General features: G+C 51.0%; 8 protein-coding genes across 8 annotated transcripts; 5 read left to right on the top strand and 3 right to left on the bottom strand.

Annotated features, from left to right (window-relative positions):
- Positions 1–719: 719 nt before the first annotated feature.
- On the top strand, positions 720–1,517 carry BROUX77_001189 (uncharacterized protein; the record flags this gene model as incomplete). Its single annotated transcript, XM_073745590.1, has 1 exon — positions 720–1,517. The coding sequence occupies one exon, from the start codon at positions 720–722 to the stop codon at positions 1,515–1,517; it is 798 nt and encodes a 265-aa protein (XP_073609424.1).
- Positions 1,518–1,913: 396 nt separating this feature from the next.
- BROUX77_001188 (uncharacterized protein) lies at positions 1,914–3,294 on the top strand (the record flags this gene model as incomplete). The annotated part of the gene is made up of 2 exons (XM_073745589.1): positions 1,914–3,185; positions 3,265–3,294. The coding sequence occupies 2 exons, from the start codon at positions 1,914–1,916 to the stop codon at positions 3,292–3,294; spliced, it is 1,302 nt and encodes a 433-aa protein (XP_073609423.1).
- An 847-nt stretch (positions 3,295–4,141) lies between these two features.
- Positions 4,142–5,753, bottom strand: BROUX77_001187 (uncharacterized protein; the record flags this gene model as incomplete). Its single annotated transcript, XM_073745588.1, has 4 exons — positions 4,142–5,003; positions 5,072–5,260; positions 5,327–5,372; positions 5,474–5,753. 4 exons carry the CDS (start codon positions 5,751–5,753, stop codon positions 4,142–4,144), a joined length of 1,377 nt encoding a protein of 458 aa, XP_073609422.1.
- A 9,738-nt stretch (positions 5,754–15,491) lies between these two features.
- On the top strand, positions 15,492–16,691 carry BROUX77_001186 (uncharacterized protein; the record flags this gene model as incomplete). Its single annotated transcript, XM_073745587.1, has 2 exons — positions 15,492–15,844; positions 15,920–16,691. The coding sequence occupies 2 exons, from the start codon at positions 15,492–15,494 to the stop codon at positions 16,689–16,691; spliced, it is 1,125 nt and encodes a 374-aa protein (XP_073609421.1).
- Positions 16,692–19,248: 2,557 nt separating this feature from the next.
- BROUX77_001185 (uncharacterized protein) lies at positions 19,249–20,785 on the bottom strand (the record flags this gene model as incomplete). The annotated part of the gene is made up of 2 exons (XM_073745586.1): positions 19,249–20,582; positions 20,668–20,785. The coding sequence occupies 2 exons, from the start codon at positions 20,783–20,785 to the stop codon at positions 19,249–19,251; spliced, it is 1,452 nt and encodes a 483-aa protein (XP_073609420.1).
- Positions 20,786–21,943: 1,158 nt separating this feature from the next.
- BROUX77_001184 (uncharacterized protein) lies at positions 21,944–23,202 on the top strand (the record flags this gene model as incomplete). The annotated part of the gene is made up of 4 exons (XM_073745585.1): positions 21,944–22,103; positions 22,173–22,177; positions 22,352–23,055; positions 23,124–23,202. The coding sequence occupies 4 exons, from the start codon at positions 21,944–21,946 to the stop codon at positions 23,200–23,202; spliced, it is 948 nt and encodes a 315-aa protein (XP_073609419.1).
- Positions 23,203–23,926: 724 nt separating this feature from the next.
- On the bottom strand, positions 23,927–25,103 carry BROUX77_001183 (uncharacterized protein; the record flags this gene model as incomplete). The annotated part of the gene is made up of 3 exons (XM_073745584.1): positions 23,927–24,335; positions 24,399–24,964; positions 25,044–25,103. The coding sequence occupies 3 exons, from the start codon at positions 25,101–25,103 to the stop codon at positions 23,927–23,929; spliced, it is 1,035 nt and encodes a 344-aa protein (XP_073609418.1).
- Positions 25,104–25,614: 511 nt separating this feature from the next.
- Positions 25,615–27,363, top strand: BROUX77_001182 (uncharacterized protein; the record flags this gene model as incomplete). Its single annotated transcript, XM_073745583.1, has 7 exons — positions 25,615–25,712; positions 25,775–25,822; positions 25,880–26,175; positions 26,229–26,308; positions 26,394–26,771; positions 26,841–27,045; positions 27,140–27,363. 7 exons carry the CDS (start codon positions 25,615–25,617, stop codon positions 27,361–27,363), a joined length of 1,329 nt encoding a protein of 442 aa, XP_073609417.1.
- Between the last annotated feature and the right edge of the window lie 513 nt (positions 27,364–27,876).

Below are 27,876 nucleotides of genomic sequence, written 5' to 3'. Positions count from 1 at the left end.
GCGTGTGTTGTGGGGGCAAAGACCGGCTCACCACTATATAACGAGACCCTCCAACGCCACCGCTTTACCAATGCCATTTAGACGCTGGGTGTTGGTCCATTCTACGCCGCGGAACGAACAAACAGGCCGTTACTATGAAGACCTGACAATCACCAAGTTTTCTAAGATGGTGGGTTATCGTTCCGCTGGGCTCATGGCTATGGTGCTTGCCCAAGGAATCGATACTAGAACACGTGCATGAATCTGTGACAACGTAAAAGAATAAGTAAGACTCTCACTCAAGTTGTGCTAACTTGTATCGGACACGCACTGTTCTGAATAACATGGGCATAACTGCTGATTGTGACAGTTTGCTGTAACTAGTAACCTTTTCATTTACATTTGAAAACCCCATGATGTAATATGCTGTAACCCTAACGCACGCATATCTAACCCTTATGTGTTTCTCTTCGACAACCGGAGGCGGAGCGTAGAACTGGTGATCTATCATACTCACCGCCTTTTTTCTGCCGCAGACAGTCGCCACTTGGACCTCACTCACAACGAAGATGAGATTTTCTTCAACGCCACATCAACTCACCACCTTGAGTCCAGAATTTCATACTACTCATAAAATTCATCGCGCGCTATTGCGTCTCTGTACTGGCAATACATAGCAATCATTTGTGACACCGCCAACGGGTTCCCTGCCTTGAAGACTTTTGCTCTCATTCTTGTTTATGCATTCGCTCTTCTCAGCGGCTCGGCATCAGGTTGCCCGCACCCGCACCTGTGATCGACCACTCCCAAATATTGCCACTTGCTTAACAGCTGGGAGACTATCGCTAAATGTAACAAAAAGGCTATTACATCGAGGGCCCGCTCGCTACTTGCCAGCCAGCCCCAACACAACACACACACCCCGGCCGAGCCCATCTCCGAGGCAGGACCGGCCCAAGACCGAAAGCGGAAGCGCAGGTGGCACTGGAGCAGCAGCAGCACCAAAGACGTTCTACGACATTTTCCCAAAGACTTTGCCACTAGGACCGCCGCCACATGGGCACTTTCAGGTTGACGTCCGCGCGTTGCGGCGCGAGTTCCTGCGTCTGCAGGCCCAGGCACACCCGGACTTGCACGCAGAAAAAGACAAGGTACGCGCGCAGGGCATGTCGGCGCTGATAAACACGGCCTTTAAGACACTGTCAAATCCGCTTCTGCGCGCGCAGTATCTCCTTGGCCTGAGGGGAATCAACCCTGGAGAAGACGAGAGGGCGCGCGTCGATGACCCCGAGCTGCTCATGACGGTCATGGAGGCCCACGAGAAGATCCAGGAAGCGACGTCGGAGGCAGATCTGGAGACTCTTAACAAGGAAAACGAGGACAGAATCAAGGCGAGCGAGGCCATCCTGGAAATGGCTTTCAAAGAAGATGCTATTCCGGCTGCTGTGACGGAGTCGGTGCAGTTGAGGTACTGGGTGAATATCCGGGAGAGCATTCATAACTGGGAGCCGGGCAAGCCGGCGACCCTTCAACACTAGGACGTGGCCGGGTTTGTTATTGTGAGTTGAAGATTGGAAGGTTGCTACATATGAGTAGATTTCTGGAAGATACTGTACGCTATAGGAGGAGATACACTGTCACATAGTATAGAAACACCGAGTATTGAACCACCTTCTATACAGATGCCGGCCGGAGCTGCTGATGCGAAGGTACAAGATACATCACTGCACGGTGCGCAAATCGTATACAGAAAAGTGGAACCCACCAGCATGCCCCACCATGAGCCGTTCAAAGCTTCGTCACTTTGTCACTGCGGAAGCTTGAGCTTCGAAGCTGGAAGCAAAAGCCAACAAGGCTTCGATCGGTATTTGACATTCTGTTTCTCACAGACTAGGAAGAAACCCTTTACGTCTGGTTTATTGACAGTGCTCACAATGAGTGTCACACAGCAGGTTGCCGCCGCGATAGCCAATATCGAGAGCCTCGTCTCTGACAAAGCTCCCGCCTATCAAGAGCTCATCCAAAGTCTGGCCTCCATCTCGAGCCCCGCCAGCCTGTCTACCGACTGCAATGCCATTGCCGACTCCTTTAGCCACGCCCAACTAGGCGGCATCGTAGCCACCCGCAGCGTCATCCAAAGCTTCATTGACTTCCTCCACCGCGCGAATCAGCCCGCCCTCTGCATCAGCGCCGGCCAACACCTCCTACAGCTTCTCGACACACTGGCCGCCGCCAACTCGGTTCTCGAGCAGGTCGCCGAGATCCGCGAGCTGATAGCATCCGCGCACGAGGCCAACGAGGACTTTGCGCTCGCTGCCCGCACCCTCGCCGACATCCCCGTCGACACGCCGCAGCGGCGGCTGGCGCCCACGCCGCTGGCGGCCGTTTGGGTGCGCATCGTGCGCAACTTCCTCGAGGTCGACGACACAGCCATGGCCGAGTTGTACCTCGGCAAGCTGATCCACATCATGCACGACGTCGACGACGCCGAGCTGCGCCTGCACTACGCGCTGTCGTCGGCCCGCGTGCTCGACGCCAGCCGCCGCTTCCCCGACGCCGCCGCCCGCTACTTTGAAGTCTCGCTCTCGCCCAGCATCGCCGACGACGAGCGCCTGCACACGCTGTCCATGGCTGTCAAGTGCGGCATCCTGGCGCCCGCTGGGCCCGAGCGCACCAGCCTGCTGGGCCGCCTGTACCGCGACGAGCGCTGCAAGAGCCTGCCCGAGCACGCCATTCTCGAGAAGATGTTTCTGCAGCGCTTCATTGCGCCTGCAGAGGTCGACAGCTTTGCGCAGACATTGCAGCCGCACCAGCTGGCTCTGACGGCCGACGGCACCACGGTCCTCGCCAAGGCCGTCGTCGAGCACAACCTGCTCGGTGCGTCGCGGCTCTACGCAAACATTGGCTTTGAGGCGCTCGGCGAGCTGTTGCATCTAACACCAGAGATGGCGGAGACGACGACGGCTCGCATGATTGAGCAGCGCCGCCTCGTCGGCAGTATTAACCAGATGGAGCAGCTTGTGGTGTTTGAAAAGCCAGAGCCGTCTGCACTGAAAAAGGAGGACGACGAGGCGGTCCCGTCGCACAGAAACAAGGGCCGGGCTACCGTCAGAAAGAAGAAGCACATCAAGCAGTGGGACTACAACATCCAAAGCCTCTCGGAAGAGGTCGAGAACATTACTGATGCGTTGCAGCAAAAGTTTCCAGTAAGCAAAATCATTGTTTTACCCTAGCGATGTTTTGGCAGGTCGTACGGATGGGCTCTTACTAATAACCTCATGATAGGCCTTTGTTGCAGAGAATTTGAAAGTCTAAAGACTACGTCGAGGAGTACTTGAAATGGTCTCCTAACCATCTCGGCTTGCGTTTCTAGCATCAAGTTTGCCAGTCATGTTTTATTATTTGTTTCTTGGGTGTTTGTTTTGGGCGTCATGGGAATGGACACAAGTTCATGGGGATAACCTATTTTTGCAACTATCTAATGAAGTAATGATTGATTCATGGATTTACACGCTGTTATAACAAGAATAAACAAATCCATCATCAAATGGCCTTTTTTGAGTCCAAAGCCACAACCGCTGAACATGTCAAAGGAAAACATCGCCGTAGTAAAGATCAAGGTTACACAACAACCAGTCTGGGATATCCTGTTCTCATCATATGGGTTTAGATGCCCTCGCAAGAGACCTCATTAATTTGAAGCACCCCGATTTAGAAACGCCCTGGGGGGAGGCTTTAGACGAGCAATGAAAAGATGAGAAAAAAAAGAATAAAAAGTAGCGCAAAGGACGATCAAGACATGTTGTCGGCCAGAAAAGTGAGACGTTGATAAAAGTCCAGTCCGTACGCCCAAATATTTTCGAGTGGTACAAAGCGAGTGTCGTGTGTAGTCTTTTACGTCATAGACATCGTGCAAAGGAGAAAGAGAACAAGATGAAGAAGAAAGAATAAATGAAAATGATCATGAGTGACAGCCGGAGAAAAGGAGAAAAAAAAGAAAATCGGGGTATAGTAAAATGGTACAAGGGACACCAGATCTAGGAGACAGGAAGAAGAAAAAAAAGCTAGAGAACAAATAGAAGGGGATAATGCATAAGAGGGAAGAAGGGTAACCAGAAGTGAAGATGTTTAAAGTTCGTATAAAAGGGTCTCGTTCACTGGACTATAAAACGTCCTTGCGGTGGACCATGACGTAGCCCGAATCTAGGCGTCTGGCAGCAACACCAGGCTCGTCTTCGGACGCCGCCATATCCCAGCTGCGCTTAGCCAGTCTCTTGGAGCGTCGCACCGTCGTCACGCCGCCGCTGTGAACATGTGAACGACCATGTGAGCTTGTGCTGCTGCCGCGGCTCATGCCGTGGCTGTGGCTGCGGATGTGGCCGGGGCCCGAGTGACTAAACGACGACTGCTGCTGTGGCTGGTGCCGTAGGCTGCCGCCTCGTACGGTCGGGCGCGTAGGCGACAGGGGCGAGAGAAAGGGGTGGCCGTCGCCAGTTTTCATGCGGCTGGAGTGGTCGACAAACGAGCAGTTGGTGGAGCCGAGGGAGTACGTCGGGCTTGCGGAGCCGTGTGAGGAAGATGTTGGTGAAGAGGACAGGGATATTCTTTCATCGATGGAGCTAGTGTGGCATGGTTCTGCGAGGCTGGTTGGTGTAGATTTGGCCAAGGCATTTGCGAGAGAAATACTCGATATGTTGATGTCGCCGGGTTTCCGCGTGTTTTTGTCGTTTGCAGAGACGGAGGCGGTGGATCGTATCGATGGGGAGGTCCTGGTGCCGGAGATGCGGGATGGGGGTGGCGTTTGTGGTGACATGGGCTCAGACACGATGGACACGGAGGTGGAAGCAGCTTCACGATCTCGTGCTTGGAGGTTTTTTATAATGCGAATCAGCTCGTCGGCAATGAAGCCGCCCATCCAGTCGTAGCCATCTTCAGTCAGGTGAACGCCGTCATCCCAGTACAGTTCTCGGCTTTGATCATCTAGGCTATGGTAGGGAATTTTAGAGTGAAGGTCGAATGCGTGGCTGGGAAGTGGTCAGGCGAGGTTAGCTGGTGTCAAGGTGAGGGGCATAGAAGACATATCAACACTCACAATCCTTCAGCGCGGTGCTGCATGATGAGACGATTCACCTCGTCTCGTCGTTGCAAGTGGTGAGTCAGACACACTTGGGTTTCCGGGATAGTCAGAGCAAGTACATTCTTGCCTTTTGATAGCGGCACGTCCCAGACCTTTTGCAGATTTTCGTAGATGTCTTGTGCTGAAGTGTGCTGGCAGATGTCACTAATACAATGCATGTCAGCACGCGTTTCATTGGACGCAGTCGGGCAGTGGAAAAAGAAAACCTACTTGGTGCCGCCAAGAATGATTGTCCAGTCGTATGTTACGTCGTAGCCTAGAGCGTATTAGTTTACTTGAAGGTAGTTGATGTGTTTCTGACAAACAAGTTCTAGAACGTTACATGCAGAGGTGAGCAACATGAAGAAGCGAACTCACACTTTTCTTGTATGCGTTGTTGGAACGAGCCACCAACGACGGTGTCCTTTGGCTCGCCCTCGGTAACAACGCTGACATCTAGTCTTGGGAACTCGTCTCCTAGCATTAAATAAAGGTTGCCGCTATAGGGGTGCACGCCGGCGCCTTCGGCGTACCATCCGGAAGTGAGGGAGTCGCCGAAACAGAGAACACGGAGGGTTTTGTGGGGAATACGGGGAAACGGCAACAGGTCTGCCTGGCCGTGTCGGTGGGACGCCGTCCCGGGAAGTGTTGTAAACATGGTAGATAAGGATATAGATGCAAGTAGATGTATCGCGTGAGATGGTGGTGGTGGTACGTGTATTTTTGACGTGGGTGATCGGTTGTAGGCGGTGGCAGTGGCGGCTACGTTCAGAGGTTGCAGTGTGATGATAGCTGGCGGATAGACGTAAGAGAAGTCTCCGTGAGAGTAGCACTATATGGGTATGCAAGAAGGCTGAGGACTTTGGTGGGAGAGTATTGGCGGGGTTTAGTCTGTTTCCGTGAGGCGGGCGTAGTTTCTCGGGATGATGTAACGGAGATAAGCTGATGAGCAGAGGCGCTCGCCGCAATGGCAAAACAGTGCAGTTGAGCCTGAGAACACAAGCGTTAAACAGACAGCGAAAGCAATGTCGGTATTACTTGTAATAGCGGGTGGCTGATTCGGGAGACTGGTTTGGCCTGGAGGTCACCAAGTCCAAGCAAATGAATTACAGGGAAAGAAAGAGAGAGATCGGTGGTGCCGTGGTCTGAGCAAGCAACGATCTCTCTCTGGTCAATGGGCCAGTCTGGAACTTGGAAACCGGATATGAGTTCTGGTTGAGACGGCGGCCTACAAGCACGGGTCCGGGTATCTAAATGATACAGGTGGAGGGGGGGAAGAAGGTCTGTGGCAGAGTGGTTGGTTTCTGTGAAAGGCAGATTGACTGGTTGGACTGTTGACAGCTGAAGAGCTTGAATATTCTCCGCGGCCGAGCGAACGTGCGTGCGTACGTGTAGTGTTCTGTGCTCTGTGCTCTGGGGTTTCTTTGCTTTGGGAGACGATTGTTCCACGAGCGATACAGGTGTAGTTGAACAGCAGATGCGGAGAGTAGGGCCCAGCAGGGAGAGAGGGATAGATAGAGAGTAGGGCCAGACAGCTATGATCAGACAGTGGCAGACTCGCAATGTGTAGGAGAGCTGGGGGCGAGCAAGGAGAGGCGAATAAGCTGGGTAGGGCGTATAGTATAGAACCGGAGCGGCAGAGCAGACGGGAGGGAAACAGGAGGCGTATATTGGGCGACGGGCACTCTGAGCCAGTGCGAGGCGTGGGTGGTCTCAGTGAAGAGCGGGAGTGGGAGTGGGAGCGGGAGTGGGGGCTTGAGTGCAAGTATGAGTATACAAGGAGTTCACGATACTGGATCGAGAGGCGAAAGAAGGGAAGGGTAGGCAGAGAGAGACAAGGAAGGAGAGAAGAAAGCAAGCAGAAGGCCGGAGAGGTGGAGAGGTGGAAATGGAAAAGCAAAGCCACCAATGCAGACAGGCTTGTAGTTAGAGGAAGCAGAAGCAGAAGCTAAGCGGGCAAGGCGAGGAGGCATAACAGGGAGGAGACGCCTGTTGAATCTAGATTTGGGCACACAAGGAAGCACAGTATACATGGAGACTATCGACTAACTAACTATATACTGCATACAGACAGGACAGAGACTGCATATGGCCAGAGGGCAATGTACAGGTACTTTGGGCAGAGGTTGCAGGGCTGCATTTGCTGCATTTGCTGCGGCCAAGCGGCCAGCAGACTGGACAGCGACCGGCATGGACGAGGGCCCGGATGTACTTGTACCTGACCCAGTCTGCATGTATGTACCAGCATTACACACATACATGCTTGTCCAGGCTGGCGACCTTTTGTCAAGGAGACAAGAAAAGAACAGACTAGACTCCCTTCCTGTCAGATGTGAGGCAGGCCAGGATTAGGCCGCGGCTGGCCAGAGACAAGATACATAAGACACACGCACCACACACCCGCAGACACGCCAGACACGCTGCAACGGGCGGGAGCCATTCTGCTTCTTTTTCTCCGTGGCCTACCGGTTGTTTGTTTGTTTTGTGGCAGTCCGGCCGTCTATTGCATCAGCAGCAAAGCCCCAGGGGAGAGAGAGAAGGGGGGGGTCATATAGGCCTGGGCTCTGGACTCTGGACCCAGGCTCTGGGCCCTTCGCCCAGGCCACACAAACACTCTCTCTCCAAGTACATACATTGCAAGTATCAAGTACACGCCCGTTCTTCTCTGCACCCACTCGTCCTTGTCCTTCTTGCAGCCTCCATTCTGGAACCCGGCCTAGACCTGCCCGGCCCATCGCCCATCGTCTTTGGCTGATCTGTGCGCCTCGCCCTCCACAGCCCCCCTGCGCTCGCTTTCTGCTCGCTGCTCGCTGCTCGCTGCTCTCTGCCACTGCGACACTGGCCCCATCTTCCCTTGTCCCTGCATTTCCATTCCCAGTCTATTTTCCGTCTTGTTTCACCACGTCCTGCCGCTGGAGCCTCTGGAAATACAGGTGCCATCCCCACTATAGCTGCCCTAGCTTCGCCCGCCGATCCACTATGGCTCCTCGGCTCACCCAGAACGACACAGACCGGTCTAGGCCCACCCCGCTTTTGTCGCCACTCCAATTGGCCGCTGGCTAATATGTGGTTGTGTTTTTCCGGGGTGGAGCGGACGAATGTACATATCTGCCCATGTACCCATGTACCCATGTACCCACCTCCATACATTCTAAATATGTGGTGCCATGCCATGCCGTGATATGTACGAAATGGATAAGGCTGGATGCATGGATGGATGATGGCCGAATCTTGAGGATCTCGAGATTCTCGAGATTCTCGAGAATCTCGAGAACCCCACAAACACACACACCGACTGCATCTTTCTTTCTTTCTACCGCCTGCTTTTTTTTTTCCCTGTGTAGCACAAGAAGCCATGTGACAGCTGATGCCATCTTGCTTTGCTTTTCTTGATTCCCCCGTCTGGCCAAGTCCCTCGCTCACCCTCCATAGCCAAGTCTCTATATCCTTGAGGTTTCTTCTGCAATGGCTGGCTGCATTGCATCCTCCCTTCTTACGTATCCAACCTCAACTTTGCAGTGCCCCTCGTATCTTCAAAAGAAATAAGCCCGACACATAAACCCTCCCCCCACAGAAACCCGTCCGCTATATTTAGATCCCTTCACTGCTTGCTACACGCTTATGAAACCCCGTCCTAAGTTCTTTCTCAGCGCTAATCCCAGATATTCTGTCACGACGACCACATGCAGACAATGAGCTCCTCCACGCTTAAACCATCGGTAATCATCATGATACCGCTGCGTGTGAGTATGTATATATGCAGTAGTCTACTCAAGTCCACTACTTGTGTGCCACATGCAGCTACAAGATGTTCAACCTAGCCTACACGCATATTTTCACAGACTCGCTCACCAATACCAAGTGCCATTGTTCTAGACCAGTCTTCGTTGTCATGCATAAAGGGAAACCATTCATCACACCATGCGCCAGCCATGGACACAAAACGCCGCCAAACCCCACACAAATGCAACACATCCGTCCATTCACGCGTAAATCAGTAGCCAAGTACACACAGCAAACTCAATGTATCTACTTGCCAAGCACAAATGCCACAGCTATGCACTTGGACACCACCTCTAATATGTAGGTAATCGGTTCTGCCCTGCTTACGAGGGAGCCCTCTCCAAAGACATTCCCGAGATGTATCCCTGTTCTGTAACCAACTACTATCGAGCCAATAAAGAGCTACAATCCTTTTGATGGGTGAATGGAATGTCGCTTGTGAGAGCAAGTCTGGCCTGGCCTGGCCTATCTACATGCAGCCAGTAAAACGTGCTGGGTCTTACACGCTGCTCTAGTCTTTCTGGTTCTTCGCCGTAGAAACGTCTAGACCAAAGAGGAACCATCTCGACTTTATCATGACGCCCTGACCTGATGGATGATAACACGGAATTATCATAACAACGCCCTGATATAGACTCTCTGTCTCCCAACTGCAATTCCTCTGCGAGCCGCATGCTCCATTCAGTTGTCACGACAAGGACTACATGTACCAATAACTAACTATACACACTCTCTCTCTTTCTCTCTCTCTCTAGATCTGATCTAGGGATCCGACTCCTGAATTCTTTATTTCTTTTTGTTGCGCTTCTCGCCCATTCGGAGCCGACAGCATCTCCAAAAGGAATAAAAACCCGACAAATCAAAAAAAAAAAAAAAAAAAAAAAACACCACACACGCGTTTTTTTAACTGGCTGACAAGAAAACGCGGGGACAATAGGGAACAACTCCACTAGATCCTTGGGATGACATAACCACCAGCCAAGGCCTGAGTACTCTCGCTTCTAGAAGGATGCCAGAAAAACAACCAAGCTGACCATTCACTGTCGGTCGTTCTATATCTGTGTATGTAGGCACAGATATAGAATATGTATAGTAGCTGATTATTCGCCATCTACTCGTTGTCCCTCTTGACTTGCCTGTTGTTGGCCTCTGAAGTCAGCGCGTCAAGGGGGGGGGCCTCGACTATGGCTCATTCGGGAATAACATTTTCTTCATCCGCCTTGATATTCCCGAGGCCGCCTCTGCCTTTTGTCTTTCTCGCTATGGGTCTCTGTCTTGGAGCCGCCTTGCGCAAGTCCAGATCGGATATTTACTTTTACAAGGAACAACACCCATTGGTCGACTTATTTTTGGCCTGACCCAAAGACTTCAGCTTGTCTGGGCACGACTTGGATGTGTACTTGGGCCAGCTGTCGTGGACTAAACTAAACCTTGGTGGTCCGTCTCCACCTTAACGACGTACTATTCAGGCAACACGCAAGACACAAGATAGCCCCATTAACCCAATGGTCATTTATCTTTGCCGACTATACCTATACATGCATGCAAGTGCGAGTCCGAGTATAGTACGAACTTGTCAACATGTCAGTTTGATGTCAAGCAAGGGAATCAAGGCATCCAGACGTTGTTGTTCATACAATAAAGGAACCCATTTGCAATAAATCAGGGGCACATCCACTATGCTAGATTCATGCCTTGTCATTTTCTTGAGTCGTGAGATTCTGTGCCAGGCTATCCCCTAGCCCTTGGCCACTCCAATTCTTAGGGTTATATGGATACATCCAATGACCATGGAACCGCGCTTTGCGTGTGCACACCAGAGCTCAGATGTGATCTTAGGAGTCAAAGTATTTAAGGGATAAGATACTACAACCGACCAAAGAATAGCGACTTTGTATATACTCGGTTTTCAAACTCCCAAGCCTTGCAGTCATCTATACGCTCTTTGAGATTACAGTTTCACAAGACCACACCAGACTGGGCGGTGTACATGTCAGCCAAGTTATACATCGTCAGCTTCGCGCTAGAAAAGCCCGATATCGCCTCCGTTTGTATTCACCAAGATAATGGAGCCATCAGATATGCACTGGAAGCTACTTCAAAGCTTGTATAGTGTCTAGGAAAGGAGTATGAGGGCTTTCAAGACCGAGTAGTGTTCGTGTAACGTGACGATGCACCAGCCCAGACCGCCAACTTGCAAGTGAAAATGGAGCTGCACAGAATATTTTGGATTATCACTGATGATTCGAGGTTCAACACATCTCGAAAGTTGAGTCTATACCCTAAATGTATAGTAGATCTACAAAGGTACTCGACCATCACGCCGTCGTGCAAAAATTGCATCACGATAACATAAGCTTGATCGATGTGTTTCTCAACTAGACAAATGACAATGTGATTGAATGATGTGTGAAGGAAAGCTGTAATTGTGAGGATATCTGGAGTGAAGTTCTACTTTCAAAATACTCCAAAAGTTCTCGATAGGACTTATATCTGGTGAACTTGGAAGCCAGTTCATCACCTCGACCCTGTGCTCCCCCCAGTCATTCATGTCTTTGTTGACGTTGAGCCATGAGTCGGGGCGTTGTCCTGATGAGACCTACACATGCCATCTTACACATATAGAAATCCCGTCTGGAGAACCTTTTGACATTACTACAACGTATGATCTTTTCTTTTCACCCTCGGATCTTGCGTCGTGGGTATGAAGCCAGTTCGGCCTGTTTTCTAGATACTTCATCATAACGTCATGGACATTTCAGGTCACTTCCATTGTATAGTGTTGAAAACACCCTCGTTGAACTTTTCACCTGGGTTTCAGAAGATCCAAACGCTGTTGTCGGCGATGGCATTATCAACCAAAGTTTCGTCCGAGTTGATGATTCAAGTCTGTCAGCACCGCGAACTGGGCACAAACTTTGACGAGCCGTACTCTTTTGCAATTCTTCGACATCCTCAAGCCAAATATTACATGGCCAAAGCCTAGTCTTTCATTCTTTAGCACTGATCTTCATGCACTTTCTTGCTTTACTTTTGCTTGGATACGTCGGGTCATGTGGTCCATTGGCTCACACTACCGGTTACTTCGCCGACAATGCCATTATACGTGATAGAGAAGCTTTTACGAATAAGTCACAACATACATAGCTTCTTCATCGAATTGGGCTCCTCGGGATGTTCTTTTCCAGACTGATAGTCAAGTGTAGATCGTTTCTTTTTCGAAGTCACGAATGATGTCCGTCAAACAGGATGGGACACTTCGGGTCACTTGATAGCCTCCCTTCTTGTTCCAGCACTATGATAGCCGCTTTTGCTTTACTGGAGAATTTATGATCCTCCTTTACGATTCGAACATAAAGGATCTCAAAGAAGGCAACATGAAAACAATTTGTTCAAACGTCATGGCGATTCAACGTTGAGTAGATGTTGGTGAACAGGTTGTGGAGTTGACTGTTTCATCGAGTGAGCACGTATTTTGACACCTTACTGTATATGTCAAGTGTTGGGAATAAGCTAGCTTCGGTAGTTGGGCATGAAATAGAGCTCATTTCTTTTTAGATTCACATAGACGACATAGACATAAGCATTCTGTGTTGATATAACCCTACCGATCATGAAAATAAACTAGAAACAAAGGGTTTCAACTATCACGTGGTGATAAGAACAGCCTATTTTGATACTACGTAGCCCGGGGATAAATAAACCCTTGTATGTGATCTTTCTTGTCTAGGGTAAAACCAAGCATGTCACTGATTTGCCATCCTTACTTCCAGTTTCCGTTCACAACCCATGTTCCGCTCAGACCTCCCAGAAGCGAGATCCTTGTTAGAAACTGTTTCAGGATTTGTCTTTGCCTTACAAGTTAAATCTCTCGCTTCGCCCACTTCACCAAGCAGGGAGACCAGACAGAAAAAAGAAGACGAGAAGAACGTTGGAAGGAGAAACGTAAAAAAACTTAGGAGGGTATCAAGTGTAACTAGTTATGTAAACTTTTCTCGGTTCTACATACACACATTGGAGAAAGTCAAAGACGGGTAAAGGTCCGCGCCCAAGTCCCAAGGTGTACATTTGAACCACATCTTGAGATGACAGTTGACAGCAACCAAGAGCAGTAAAAGCCGTTATGGTTATGTTCTAGGAGAAAGAAGAAACCCGACGAGTCTTAGTCGGTCTTTAGTTGAAGATTTATTTGCCAGGGAAAATAAAAGGAAACGAGCCGAGAGGGTTGATAATTACCTGCCCACATCAAGACTTGCCACTTATGTTTTATTAGCCAAGGATCTGCCACTGTTCATGCATGATGCCCGTAGCTTCTTCACAGCAAATACAGGTGTTGATGGGCATGAAGAGGAAACCTGGGGGGAGGAGGGCTCTAGGCCAAAGTTGTAGGAGTAATAGTGCTGAGTAGTATAGGTGAAAGCACAGAAAAGATTTACACAAGCCAAAGAGGCCCATACATGCTTGTTGCTTGCAGTACGTCCTTGCGCATACCATACTACATAGAAATTTCATATAGAACACCGGCAATGACGTTAGTGTCCAAGGCGAGGAAGAAGCGAACACCAGCGAGCGGAAGTTGGATGGCGAAAGGGCAAGGTAAAAAACGAATCCGAGACAAAAAAAGAGGCCGATTGGAGGGGAGCCAGTATACTTGTATTCCATGTGTGTATTTGCTCTTGCGAGTCTTTAAGATCCGATGACTCAAATATGGCGCATAGAATTTCGTGAGCATGTCGAGCAGATCAGCACCGCACGCAAGATTACGGCAAAGGAGGGCTACTGGCCCCATGCAAGAGACCAAGACCAACCGGCAAGTAGCTAGCCAGCTAGCTATATTAGAGAATGCGTATTAATAAAAGCTGAAAGGCCAAACAAGAGAATGAGGGCCAGAGAGATGGCAGAAGGCCAGAGCGTCACAGGCGAAAGCCTCCTTCAAACCCCGGCAGCGTTTTACAGTAGGTTCATCGCCTCCCTGTTCTGTTCGTTTTGGGAGTCTTTTTTCGAGACGTAAGGTTGGGTAGAGAGGAAGAGAGGAAGAGGAGGGGAGGATGTTGTATTTATGCGGCACACAATAGATCGGAGGCGGGGAGGTGGGACATGGCCGGAGTATCTAGATACATAGTTACATGCAGACTTGGACTGCGACCAGAAAGCGTGGCCCAACTTACACGCGGCGAAGAAAAGTGGCCCCTGCTGCAAGGGACATGCGCACAACTTTGCCCAGATCTCACTTCCTTGTACTTTAACATCAACGACAACATCAGCCGGTCTTGGCCTTGGTCTTGGAGCGGGTGAAGGTCATTTCAGTTCTTGTCTCAACGGGCTCAGACCGCCTGGAGAAGAGACGTGCTGTATTTCGGTAAACACTCTAGCACCAAAAGCCAAAATACACGGAGCGTTTAGAGCGGCCGGGAAGAAGAAGAAGAAGAAGAAGAAAAAGAAAAGGGTCTTTTTCTCTAAGTGCTATTAGTACCACAAGTACCATGTAAGCTGCGGTGCCAGGATGAGAGCCATAACTATGCGGTATCTGTCCATCGCCAGATTCACTCCTCCATGGCTGAGTCGTTCTCTGCCCATAATGTTTTCCCTCGTGTTAGTCCTGTCCTTGCTGTCCGCCTCATCTACGCCGCTGCCAGTTCTCTGACAGGCTCACGACCCGCCGCACCACAGGATTCGTGCTCCTTTACCTTGGTCCTCTGACTGGTCTGGCACACGGCCAAGCATAGCCGAATCGTATACAGCCCAAGAGTGCACTCGAGATATTGCACTGCACCAAAGCCCCCAGCCGACCTGGTCTGGCCCGGCCTGGCCTCAAAGCAAAGCCTGCTCGCTTGTTAGTCTCAGATCGCTAGACGCTTTCCACGCTGCTTCTTGCGCCTGTACTTGTAATAGAATGGGCAGGGTAGAGGGCACAAAAGAACAATTGCTGGGATGAAGGTGTGTACTCGAGGTACTTGTAAGGGGCAGGGAGGGGTCATTGTTTCTACTTGCCTTAGAACAAGCCAAGCCAGAAACTGGAAACCGGCAGGCCACCACAGGCCCCATGGAAAAACAACGTGGTTGAGGGCAGACTGTGGGAGGATCGGAGACGTGGAACAACAAAGGGTTTACCTGTAGTTGTGTATTTCTATTTCGGCAGTGCTCGTTCTTCTTTTTCACCTCCCTTTTTGTTCTCTTCCTCTCCCTTTTTGTTTTTCCTTTTGGCTTCCCTTTCTCCTTCGGATCTCCCACTTGTCTTGTCTTGCTGTCCGTTACCTTCTGGCAAGGCCTTGTTTGTGTTGCTCTGTTACTTACTTTTACATCTTTTCTTCTTTTTGTTTAATTTTTGGTGTGTCCGTGTTTGGCAAAGTCTTCTAGTAGTCTGTCCAGCGCTGCCGTTTTTTCTCTTCTCCTCATCGTCGATCGATATATATGCCTTTGATACCCCCCTGGGCCACTTGATCTGGTCAAAAACAAGGCCCTCTGCAGCTTCACCGACTAACGCATTTCTTGAAGACTGGTTGCCGCCCTTTCTCACTTTTTTTCCCCCCCGTCTTGTACTGTCTATGCTCGCTGTTTTGGCGTGCCGTCACTCAGTCCTTCTCTCGCTATACTCGTCCAGCGGTACCTCATAATGGCTATCACCGGCGTGCGTGAACGCAACATTCTCGGTCCGCTGACCACCACATTTACGCCCCCAGCCAGCTGCACCAGTCTCTTTGGAGAATGCTCGACGTGCTTACAAGGCTGGCGTGCCCAGGTGTGTCTTGAGACCAAACAGATTGAAAACACCGACTGTTGGCCAGGAACTTCTCAAGGCGCTGCGAGCGCCACCCAGCCGTTGCAGGGCTGGGGTTTCTACTCGCCCGGTATTGTGTGTCCTGCCGGCCACTACTCCGCTTGCTCGGCCACAGCCGGATCGACCAGCGGATGGGAGGTCCAGTTTTCTATGATCGCGGGCGAGACTGCTGTTGGATGCTGCCCTGAGTAAGTTGCTTCTCACGCCCACTCTGACCTAGTATGTTCATACTTACTAACACTTAATGTTTCTCTCCGGCACAGAGGCTACAGCTGTACCGCAGATCTGGCCAATGGCGTGGCCCAGACCTGCATCCAATACAACACCATGGGGACTCTATCAACGCTATCCTGCGAGGGTGCAAGCACCATTACCGGCTCTACTGTTCTTTCCAACTACGACTACTTCACTGCCTACGCCCCTCTTATTCAGATCAACTGGCGAGACGTCGATGTGGGTAAAACCGGCGGTGCTACACAGACTGTTTCAGATGCATCGGGGTCGAGAGCATCTGCCAAGGCCACTGGCACTGGCACAGCAGCCAACACCGCAACGCCACTCATCGTTGCCGAAGGCGCCACGGCGTCGACGTCAAGCAACGGCCTATCGACTAGCGCCGTCGTCGGAATCACTGTCGCCGTCTCGATTGGCGTCATTCTCACAGCCCTTATTGCCGGATGCCTGCTCTGGCGGCGGCGGCGGCGCCATCAGCCCGGCGGCACCAAGGGTCCACAGGAGCTCGATGGCTCGTCCATGGCAGTCGGCGGCATGGCGTCCAACACCTCTAGCCCCATTTCGGCCGTATCTTCGTCAGCTATGGGCGGCAAAATGCAGGAAATGAGCATGCCGGCGTCGGCATATCACATGAAGCCATCTGATGGCGGCTACAACAACTACCGAGGCGCATATGAACCCTCCGCCAAAATGGCTGCAGCGCCGCCCATGGAGCCCGTCGAAATGGAGGGCAGCTTGCCGCCATATGTACCAAACGGTAACATGGCCGAGTTAGCAGTGGAACCAAGGTCCGCCGTCTAAGGGGGTACGTGCCGAGGTGGTGGTGATGGGAGCTCATTCTTATATTTATGCTTCTCTTCTATTTTTTTTTCTTTTATAAGACGGAGGTAGTCAAGGTTTACAGGTGATTTAAAGGGTTTGGCAGCACTTCATATTGAGCAGAGCAAATTTGACTGTTTATTTTTTTTTTCGTTCAAAAATCTCGGACTTGACTTGACATGTGATGATGATGCGTGACGGTTTAGACAAGTAAAAAAAAATCACAAAAAGAGAATGTACGCGTATCAAAGTGAACTGCGTATGTGACCTCTGACGAATCTCCGATACGGGGAATCGAACCCCGGCCTTCTCGGTGAGAGCGAGATATCCTAGCCCCTAGACCATATCGGAATTGCTTTTGCTTGTGTTACCATGCCGACCGCTAACGGCGGACTTGCCTCTTTTTTTCTTTTTTTTTTTTTTTTTCTCGAGGCGGGCCACGGCGCGAGATGGTACCGAGGAAATCTGGCTTTGTCTGGTCAACCAAGGAATAGTGAACCGCCTCCGCAACTCATCCACCAGAAACAGCACATCTCAGGACGTTATCGACGAGACAAAGATAACCCTTCACCGCTGGGCGAGCGAGAGTCCTGGGAGGAGAGTCCATGGGCTTGGGAGGCAATGAACTGGCAGACGCGCAAGCAAAACTGAGGTGCCAACAGACGACAACAGAACCCCACGTCAGCCTGGCCGGAGCACGGAGATGGAGGCGAGACCGTCTAAGTCTCGAATACGAGGAATGGTGGCAGAAGCAAAAAGGATACCGCCCACTGGGAACTGATGTCCCCACCGAACCCCCCTTCCGTGTCTCCCGCTACGACGGCCTCACCAGGATTGAGCTAGGCCACATCTTGGCGGCCAGAACCGGAGATGGTGACTTTGACGAGTACCATGACCGATGGGAACACAACTGTCCACGCGGGTGCCGAGCCTGCAACCAGCCAAAAGAACGAGGACACTGGTGGACGTGCAGGGCACTACCGAGGCCATGGAGCCAGAGATTTGCTGACAAGCTTCTGAAAACCACAGAAGTAACAAGTGACGTTGCCAGCGTGTTACGCCGCAATCTCAAGTCCCTTGAGGAAAGACAACAGCCCGAGCGCCCCGAGGCTACCCAGCCACCAGCCACTGCCGGCACCGAGACATGAAGGTGGGATTTTGGAGGAGGGATGAGAGTGGAAGAGAGCTGGGAGAGGAAGGTTAGATTGGGAGGAGACGAGGTAGTCGGATCGGAAGGAGATGTCGAGGAGGATTCCATGAGGAGGTTTTGGGGGGTCCTTTTCCCGTCCACCAACTACAGAGGAGGGAAAACTTTCAAAAAAATGCAGCAACGGCCATGCCCGCAAGAGGACAAAACCACGCGTAATCCGCCGGGGACAATTCCCCGTGCTGAGAGCCGGTGGCCTTTTAGACTAGACTTCACGTGGTGTGTTGTAAATCAAAAATATCAGGTAACCAACCCTGGAACCCCGCAGGTTCGCCCCCGGGCTGCGCTGGACAGAGAGTCCTCCTGGCTTCAATGCCGGACCCTAAAAAGTCACAAGAGATGCTTGAAGTCTTTGCGAACCTGCAATCGCTGACCGCCCGGGAGTAGTTTGGAAGATGACATCATCCGACTGCTTCCGTCCGGAATATGCCGTCGTATTGCTGCGAAATAACAGTAGGTAGACGTAAAAGAATAAAATCAAATCAAATCAAGTAAGAGAGAAGCACGGATGGACGGAGAGTCTCCCCAGCTTCTACACCGGACCCTCAAAAACCACAGGCGATACTTGGGGTCTATGCGCACCTGCAACTACTCCCGTCCGGAATATGCCTTGACTTAACCGTATTCAACTGGGCCCGGAATATGCCGTTGTATTGCTACGATTTGATTTGATTTGATTTGATTTGATTTTATTCTTTTACGTTTACCTACTGTTATTTCGCAGCAATACGACGGCATATTCCGGACGGAAGCAGTTGCAGGTGCGCATAGACCCCAAGTATCGCCTGTGGTTTTTGAGGGTCCGGTGTAGAAGCTGGGGAGACTCTCCGTCCATCCGTGCTTCTCTCTTACTTGATTTGATTTGATTTTATTCTTTTACGTCTACCTACTGTTATTTCGCAGCAATACGACGGCATATTCCGGACGGAAGCAGTCGGATGATGTCATCTTCCAAACTACTCCCGGGCGGTCAGCGATTGCAGGTTCGCAAAGACTTCAAGCATCTCTTGTGACTTTTTAGGGTCCGGCGTGGAAGCTTCTCTCTTACTTCGTGGCTGTTAGCTATATAAACCAAGGTAAGCATGATGATAAATATCTCGGTAAGCAACGTGGCGCAGTGGAAGCGCGCCGGGCTCATAACCCGGAGGTCCCTCGATCGAAACGAGGCGTTGCTAAAAGCTTTCTCTTTTTATGCCGCTGGCCTCTGTTCTCGGTCAGGCCGGTATCGTTTTTTTTGTTTTCTTTTTTATGTCTCTAATCTTACAGGTACCCTGGATTTACACGTTTGGTTTATCTAAAATTCGCTCTGAATTTTTCCTAGCCCCCGCCAGTCTAGCGAATTTGAACGCCAAATTTGTCAACAAGTTCTTTGGACACAGCCGCATGAAGGTTGTTCGTCTCGCTATTTGTCAGTGTGCGCTCGAAGCTGCGGTAGTTGATGCGGTAGCACAGGCTGAGACGCTTTGTTTTGGGATGGACAAAGTTGTCAACCAGTCTCACGTCCTCAACGATATCGCCGGCAATATTGCGCACTAGTTCCATGAGGTCGTTTTCGTGAAACAGCGCATCGTCGGCGGGGTTGTCCTCTGTAGCAACGGTGGTCCCAACAGGCATCCAGAAAGATACATCTTTATAGCACTCTGGGTGCTTTGAGAATGGAACAAATCGAGGCAATGAGTTGAGGTTGTCTGACACACCGACAAACTGATCGAGAAAACGGCGGTCCTGCGACCAGAACAGGCGAATATCTGGAATCTGGAAGAGGAGCATGGCAATACGCTCTAATCCAATTCCAAACGCCCACCCAACCTGGTCTGGTACACCGGCATTGGCAACAATGGAATGTTTGACAACTCCGGATCCAAGAACTTCAAGCCAGTCACCGTCGTAGTATACCTCAAGTTCCCATGAAGGAGATGTGAAGGGAAAATACGATTCGACCCAGCGCATTTTCAGTGGCTCTTCAACTGCGGTTGGGTCGACCTTTTGAGCGGCTTTGCGTGCGCGCGTAAAAACATCCACAACCATCAGTTCGAGAGAGCGTTTTAAATGCGCCGCAACTGCTTCCGCCTCTGCCTCGGAGTGCTCCGACTGCAAGGGGTTTCCGGTATGAGGTTTAGGGCTGGGGTCTTCGACATTGACGTCATGACTGGGCAGGGCGGCAAAATCTTTCCACACTGCGGCAGCTAGATCGCCTCCAGGAGACTTGCGGCGGTCCCACATGCGCGCGCCCTCCATCTGGTGAAAGACGGGGTAGTGGCTGCGGTCAACGGCATCTCGGCGGTAGACATCGGCGCTGATAAGGAAGCCAGGGCTTGAATCTTGTGCGAATAACTCGGCTTGGTGAGCTGAGGTGTGGGTGCGGAGAAGAGTGGTTGCGTTGATGTAGTACGTGTCAGTACGGCTGCGTCCGGGGTGGGTCTCCGGGAAGCCCAGACTATCGAAGTTCTGGGCGGTGCTGACAACAGGGTGGAAGGTGTTGTAATGCATGTACGTCGGCGTGGGGAAGTGCGACTCAATGATCTGCCGCGTAATGTTGACCGGGTGGTCCTTTTGTTGGTGAAGCTGCCGCAAGGCGGCGGATGCAATGGTTGGCGGGACGTTGAACCAGGAGTCGGGCGCAAACGTTTTGTTGGCGATCTCAACTCGCTTGGGAGGAGGAGAAGCTGGACGAGGAGGAATAGCGTAAGCTTAAGCAGTTCACTTGCGCACATGGATCAGATAAAGAGGAAGAGAAGATATCTCAAGTACCCGACGAGGAGAAGCGCTGCTGCGTGGCCCGCAGCACAGCCGACTGGAGAGCGCTTTGCAGCCGGAGCGGAAGTCGCTGCCATTGCTGGCGCTGCACAAGATGCCGCAGAAGGGTCATGGTTGCGGCGTGATGAGGGAACAGCGGGAAGAGATAAAGCCCGTCACGCTTAAGGCGGCAGCATCAAGCAGGAGATTGGTTTGTGTTACCACTCCGTATTAACCCATCCTTCTAGCCGGTTATGGGTTCCGGGATTTGGCCGATGCGATTTTTGCGCGAGGTGGAGACAGTGTATATAGAAGAGGCGGACACTGTATGACTAATCGTGTTCGCCCATTGACCATTGGACAAAAGAATCGACGATGATAGCGATGACTTTATATGAACAGGCCCGGCATCTTACATGGCACAGAGCAAGAGATGTCTTTTGCTTGATGCGAGCATCGTGCTCCTCTACGACAAATCGGCAGTTGTCCCAGGCGAGTTTTCTTCAGCATCAATGACTTGGCCATAAAATGGGCACATTGTAGCGGGTAGCTGATGTCTCCACATATGCCACGGAGCATATGGAGCATAGAGGGGAACAAAGTATCCACTACCTTGCTTTGCTAGATCACGCCAAAGCTTACCCCGGGGCATTTGCTTCTGGGGGAGATTGATCTCCCATGGGGCAATGCATTCGAGAATATGTGTAAGCAGCAGTGGAAATGCGAGGTGGTTTATATCGTTTTGTTGCCCTGGGTGGTCACATTGTGTGTGTGTGTGTGTGTGTGTGTCGTAGTAGTATGTACATATATCCTGAACAGAGAGTTGACAGTGCGGCGACCCTAAACCCTAGCAGCATCGGGACTAGATTAAAACTTTTTTTCTTTAGTGGTCGGCTTCTGTTCTGTCCTGGTGTGGTCCAATGCTCGTCGGCTGGTGTATTTAAACCGACTCCTTTCCTTTCCTTGTGGTAATTCACTCGTTCAGCCCACAAGCAACCGCCTTTTCTCCGGAGGAATCGCCTCTTCCAAGACACGTTGGCTACAGTCTGGCAATTCTCGGCTTCATCGTCAAGCCCTTGTAATTGACCACTCTCGCTCATTGGCTCGGCTACACAAGATCTCTTCCACGTCAACGGGAAACATATTGGTTGACCGCTAGAAAACAAGAGCGGCACGTCACGTCTGGAAGATAGAGGCGGGCGTTGTTTCTAACATCTACTTGCTGCTTACCATCTAACCGACCGATTCAGGGTTGTATACACCTTGGCACACATCCGCCTATACATACATCATGGAGGCCATGAAAGACGCTGCCTCGGCAGCTCCTGTCGCGGCGCCCTCTCTCAAGGCCCAGAAGAAAGATGTCAAGACGCCTGCTGTCAAGTATCCCTTCTGGTTTGGAGGCAGTGCCAGTAGTATGGCGGCCTGCGTCACCCACCCACTTGATCTTGGTATGTCACCACCCACCTGCTGATAATCTTGAGATATTTGCATAGAATGTTGAACTAACTCGCCCATAGTCAAGGTACATAATATCTCTGCTTTGTCTCTAGCTCTTTGAAGCTCTAAATTTCGCGTGTGTAGTGCATACTCCGACGAAAGAGCCTCATGAAACAACACTCCCTTTCTTTATCTGCATAGGGCTTGTCGTACAATCACATGCCAATCAAGTGAAATTCATTCTAACTTCTGACTGCAGGTCCGTCTGCAAATGCGCACTGCCGATGCTCCCAAAACCATGTACGGAACTTTCAAGCAGATCATGAAGCACAATGGGCCTCTAGCGATCTACAGCGGCCTTTCTGCCTCGCTGCTGCGCCAAATGACCTACTCAACCGTGCGATTTGGGGTCTACGAGGAACTCAAGACTCGCTTCACCACTGCCGATGGCAAGCCACCGTCGTTTGGCATGCTGGTTGCCCTGTCCTCTTTCGCCGGCTTCCTTGGCGGCATTTCAGGCAACGTTGCTGATGTGCTCAATGTGCGCATGCAGCATGATACGGCTTTGCCGCCCGACCAGCGCCGCAACTACAAGCACGCGCTGGACGGCATGGCGCGTATGGCCCGTGAAGAAGGGCTCAAGTCGTGGTTCCGTGGCGTGTGGCCCAACAGCACCCGCGCCATCTTCATGACTTCGTCGCAGCTGGCGTCGTATGACATCTTCAAGAGGCTGCTCTTGAATCACACGCCCATGGGCGATACCCTGTCTACGCACTTTTCTGCGTCGTTCTTGGCTGGCGTTGTGGCTGCGACAGTGACTAGCCCCGTCGATGTTATCAAGACTCGTGTCATGTCTTCAACTACAGACCATAGTATAACACATGTCTTCCGTGATCTGTATCGCGCCGACGGTCTGCGCTGGATGTTCAAGGGCTGGACTCCCTCGTTCCTGCGTCTGGGCCCGTAAGTTGTTCTGTCTCTTTGTATAACTATTGACTTTGCTCACTCATGTACTGATATCCTTTCTCCAGGCAAACTATCTGCACTTTCCTCTTCCTCGAGGGGCACCGCTCCATCTACCGGAAACTAACCGACTTGTCGGATCTGTGAACGGTAGGTCGGTTTGTTGTTACACCTTCTTTTTCCTCATCTTGTTTTGTATAACCATATCCTCTAGCCTGAGGCCGGCCCCATCGTCCCAGTAGACCTTGAACCCCATTTGTTGCCGTCGATGCCTACTTCACCCGGATTGGCGTTTTGATCTTCCCGCCTACTATTTCTATTGTTGTTCGATACTACCTGTACAAACTTTCTTCCGTTTCGCTTTTTTCTGTAATGCTGCCATTCTCACCCTAGACTAGACCCGGCTTGCCCCCTCAGCTGTCAGACCATATTGTTGGTATTCCCTTTGATATCTCCTGTTGCAGTCTATCTTCATACTTGAAGTTCTTGTATATGTCATGTCATGTTTCGGTTCTTCTTTTCAAAGACGTATTCTTTCGTTTCAACGCTAAGCTTATTTTTTTTGCTCTTTGAACAATCGAATAGATCATGTTAAAAGTGTATATTTCTTGCCCAGGACCCGTATCTTGGTATATTTAATGGAACATTGGAACAACAAATATTTGTATCCGCTTGTCACAGAAACAAAAAACACATGGACGGAATATCCGTCAAGGAATAGCAGGGACACAAAAAACTGAATGCAAACATAGCCCCGGAAACGCCTTATATCCAATATTTAAACACCCTAACCTAACGAGAAAAGCAATCAAGAAACATAAAAGCGCATAGATTAACGAGAGTGCAATTGGTCTGCACCATTGAGAACGGTTTAGTTCCAGCCCGAGTTCCCGGACTGGCCATAGGGGGTTGCCGAAGTGTACGGAGTCGTGGCCGAAGCACCCCATACACTCTGGTTACCACCGCCACCGCCGCCGCCGTAAGGTGTTGTGTAGCCCTGATCTTGCCACGGGTTGCCGTTGTCCATGTTGAGGTCGGGACTACGAGGACCAGTTTCGTAGCCTCCTGCCATGTCGTCGTCCTGGTCCTTGCCGCTTAAGGCATGGAGCAGCTCAGCAAGCTTGTTCTGAAGAACCTTGATGCCACCCTGGACAATCTCATTGGGCTCTAGCGTGCCAATACCCTCAAGATCGACGTAGAACTTATTTGGCACAGCATCATAGTCAAACGGTTCATCGGGGTTCGGGGGCTCTTCCCAGTCAGCGTACTTGGCCTTGGGCCTGTGGAGTTGTTGTTAGTGCTCGTAGCCTACGGCAAGATGGTGTTACGATTGTCAAGCCTACCATTCCTGCTCAGGATCCTGCTCATACCACATATCCATGTGATGAAGCTTGTTATGAGGATCGTACTCAAAGCCAACAGCAGACACAGGCATCCACTTGGCATGCTCCTTGGCAATGCCCTTTTTCGCAATACAGTTCAGTTTCAACTCCTGGCCCTGTCGTAGCTTGCATAGCAGCACGCCGTGGCCAGCAGGGTCCCGAATGACAGGGTTTCCAAGCACAGCGCTACGGCGCGCGCTGTCAATGACCAGATCGCGCGAGTAGACCTTCATGATATCGTCCGAGTCACATTTGACATGAAGACTGAGCTTGACCGAGCACTGGTCGCAGTACTGGTCGCAGTCACAGTCACGGGAGTAGTTGAGTTCTTCGACATCTTTGCAGATAAGCGGCACCATGCCCAGGCGGTGGGCAATAAACTCGTCGGCTAACACGGAGCTGTTGGCTTCGATTTCAACAATGTCAATAGCCAGAGTCGGGATCTCGGCGTGGATAACTCGGCGGATGGAGTTGGCAAAGGAGATGTCGCATTGCGACATGGTGAAGTTGACGTGGATATTGTCGGCCTTTGGAAGGGCATATGCATGTTAGCAGAGTTTAGCAGAGCAAGGGAGGCAGATTGCCTCCAATGGATGCGGCGCGTACAGAGCTAATCTTCACCGAGGGGCCTGAGGCCTCGCCGTCTATCATCAAGTCGTAATCCATGGTGCAATCGCAAAGGTTGGAGCAAAGGTGAAGGCTGAGTTGGCCAAAACAAAGATGGTGATGGCAGTAAAGCAGAATAAGAAGAGAGGCGCCACTGGGGGAGAAAAAGGTGCAGTCGACTTGTGTATAGGCAAAAAAAAAAGGGCAGCACAACCAGTTCGTAAAAACAACCGCCGCTCATGGGTGAGGTCCAATCTAAGTCGGGCCACCAATATGCAAGGCTGACATGTCCTCAGCCTTTTTTACGTTGTTCGTCCAACGCGATCAAGTCATAAGCGCAATCAAGTTGCTGTCCAATCAACATAGATGACAGAGCTTAGTGACCCGCTTTTACTAGCAGACACAATCGATAAGCGCAAAAACAAAGTCGGTTTCTGCCGGGCGGTGAAGTAATTTTCTTAGAGGCCGGCTGTTTGGTAGAAGTGTTGGGTCGAAGCTGGTTATACAGCTTTTGCGACCGAGTTCACCAGTCGCTATCGTTAGACTCCGTGGTTCTACATTTACTTTCACAATGAAGATCAAGACGCTTTCACGCCCCACCTACAAGCCTGGCGCCACCGAGACCAAGGTCTCACGCAACCTGGATCCGTCCATCCATCCTTTCGCAAAGTACGTTCAGACCGCCGGCTCACGGGATGTTGCTGTATAATTACTAACGAATTGCATCTTAGGGCGAGAGAATACACTCGTACGCTCAATGCCGTCAAACTGGAGAGAATGTGTGTTTAACCCCTCGACTGCCACCACGACACCTTGTTACTAACCTATACCCTTAGGTTCGCCGCGCCCTTCTTGGGCCAACTTGGCGAAGGCCATGTTGAAGGTGTTTTCTCCATGAAGATGGACCCTAACTCGCTCGATCGCTGTGCCAGTGGCTCTGGTGATGGTGCGGTCAAAGTCTGGGATATTACCAGCCGTTCACATGTCTGGACTGCCCCGGCGCATGACCACATCGTCAAGGGTCTTACTTGGACCACCGATCAAAAGCTGCTGAGTTGCAGTGCCGACAAGTCCATCAAGCTCTGGGACCCGTATCACACTGCTTCTGAATCTGCTCCTATTTCCACCTGGTGTAAGTCTTGCCACACCAGACGATGCGACGACGGTATTGCTAACATCTTGAAGTGGGCACCAACGCCTTCACCAGCATCTCTCACCACCGCGCCAAGAACTCGTTTGCTGCCGCCTCCAACGTCATCTCGATCGTATGTCACTCGCCCGCTCGCTCGCCCCCCGCCCGATACACCTGTTCCGTGACTTTTCAACTTGCGACTAACTGTGCGCTTTTAGTATGATCTTAACCGCCACTCCGCCGCTCCCGAGGTTCTCAAATGGCCCAATCGCGAAGATACTATTAACGCTGTCGAGTTCAATCCTACGGAGACTAGCGTTCTGGCTGCCTGTGCTACCGACCGCTCAGTCATCATGGGTGACTTGAGAACCGGCCAGTTGTCTCGCAAGTTTATTCTCAAGTTTGCCTCCAACTCGGTCTCTTGGAACCCCATGGAGTCCTACAACATGGCTGTTGCTTCTGAGGATCACAATATTTACATTTTCGATACCCGTATGTGGGATCGTGCTCTCAACATTCTCCAGGATCACGTCGCTGCAGTTATGGATGTGTCTTTTAGTCCGACGGGCCAGGAGCTGGTATCTGCTAGTTGGGATGTAAGTAGACCTATATGCCCAACCCATGGTTTCAGACCATCCGAAATCAGTTGCTAACTGTACATCTAGCGCACCATCCGTGTGTGGAATCGTGACAAGGGTCACAGCAGAGATGTTTACCACACCAAGCGTATGCAGCGTGTCCTTTCTGCTGAATGGACAGCTGACTCCAAGTTCCTGCTGTCAGGATCAGACGACGGAAACATTCGTGTGTGGAGAGCCAACGCCTCCAAGCGCGAAGGCATGACCAACACGCGCCAGAGACAGGCTTTGGGTAAGGAGTCCCATTATTCATCCCAGAAGCTGAACTGCCAGAGAGCATATGAGGTCCACGATATACTATGTGATCCTTTGCTAACTATTTGCAGAGTACAACCAGAGCCTAATTGAAAAGTACGGCCACATGCCCGAGATCCGTCGTATCCAGAGACACAGACACGTCCCGCACATCATCAAGAAGGCCGGCAAGATCAAGCGCGAGGAACTAAATGCCATCAAGAGACGCGAGGAGAACGAGCGCAAGCACAGCAAGAAGCAGTTCACCAAGCGCCAAAGCGAGCGCGAGAAGATGATTCTGGCCAAGGTGGAGTAGACGCTGGGAGGGAAAATTGCTGGCAAAAACGGAGAGAACGGAGCGGGTGGGTTTGGCTTGGCGATCCCGTGTGCCTGACCTTGCTTTTTGTGTTTAACGATTCTTTGCGTTGTTCTTTGTCTGGGTGTTGGGCTTTGCTGTTCCGGCGTTTGATGGGTATCCATTGTCATATATGATGTGTTGTTTGCATTGCTGTTCTCGGTGATAGCGCCCGTGGGATCTTCTGAGATGGTTTGTTTGATGGCCAGGCCATATGGGATGGTGGTGCTTATGCTGCTAATTAGAGGGCATGCATGATTTCACAAATATACAAGTAACTACAATAACTAGCATTGCACAGAAGACCAAGCCGCAGATACCGTGCGGCGCGTGTTAGTTATCTGATGCTTGCCCTGGTGCTTCTCCACATGTCGGACGACGTTCCTGAAAACAGAACCAGGCCATGAAACAAGTTTAGCATAAGTCAAGTTCCATGTCTAAGGGGGGTTTCCATGTTTCCAGGCGTTGGCAGTT

The sequence above is a fragment of the Berkeleyomyces rouxiae genome (genome assembly GCF_048999995.1).
Source record: "Berkeleyomyces rouxiae strain 22BRR77 chromosome Unknown BrBRR77_ptg000001l, whole genome shotgun sequence".
Taxonomy (NCBI): Eukaryota; Fungi; Ascomycota; class Sordariomycetes; order Microascales; family Ceratocystidaceae; genus Berkeleyomyces; species Berkeleyomyces rouxiae.
Note: the sequence above shows the minus strand (reverse complement) of the source record. Positions and strands in the feature narration are given on the sequence as shown.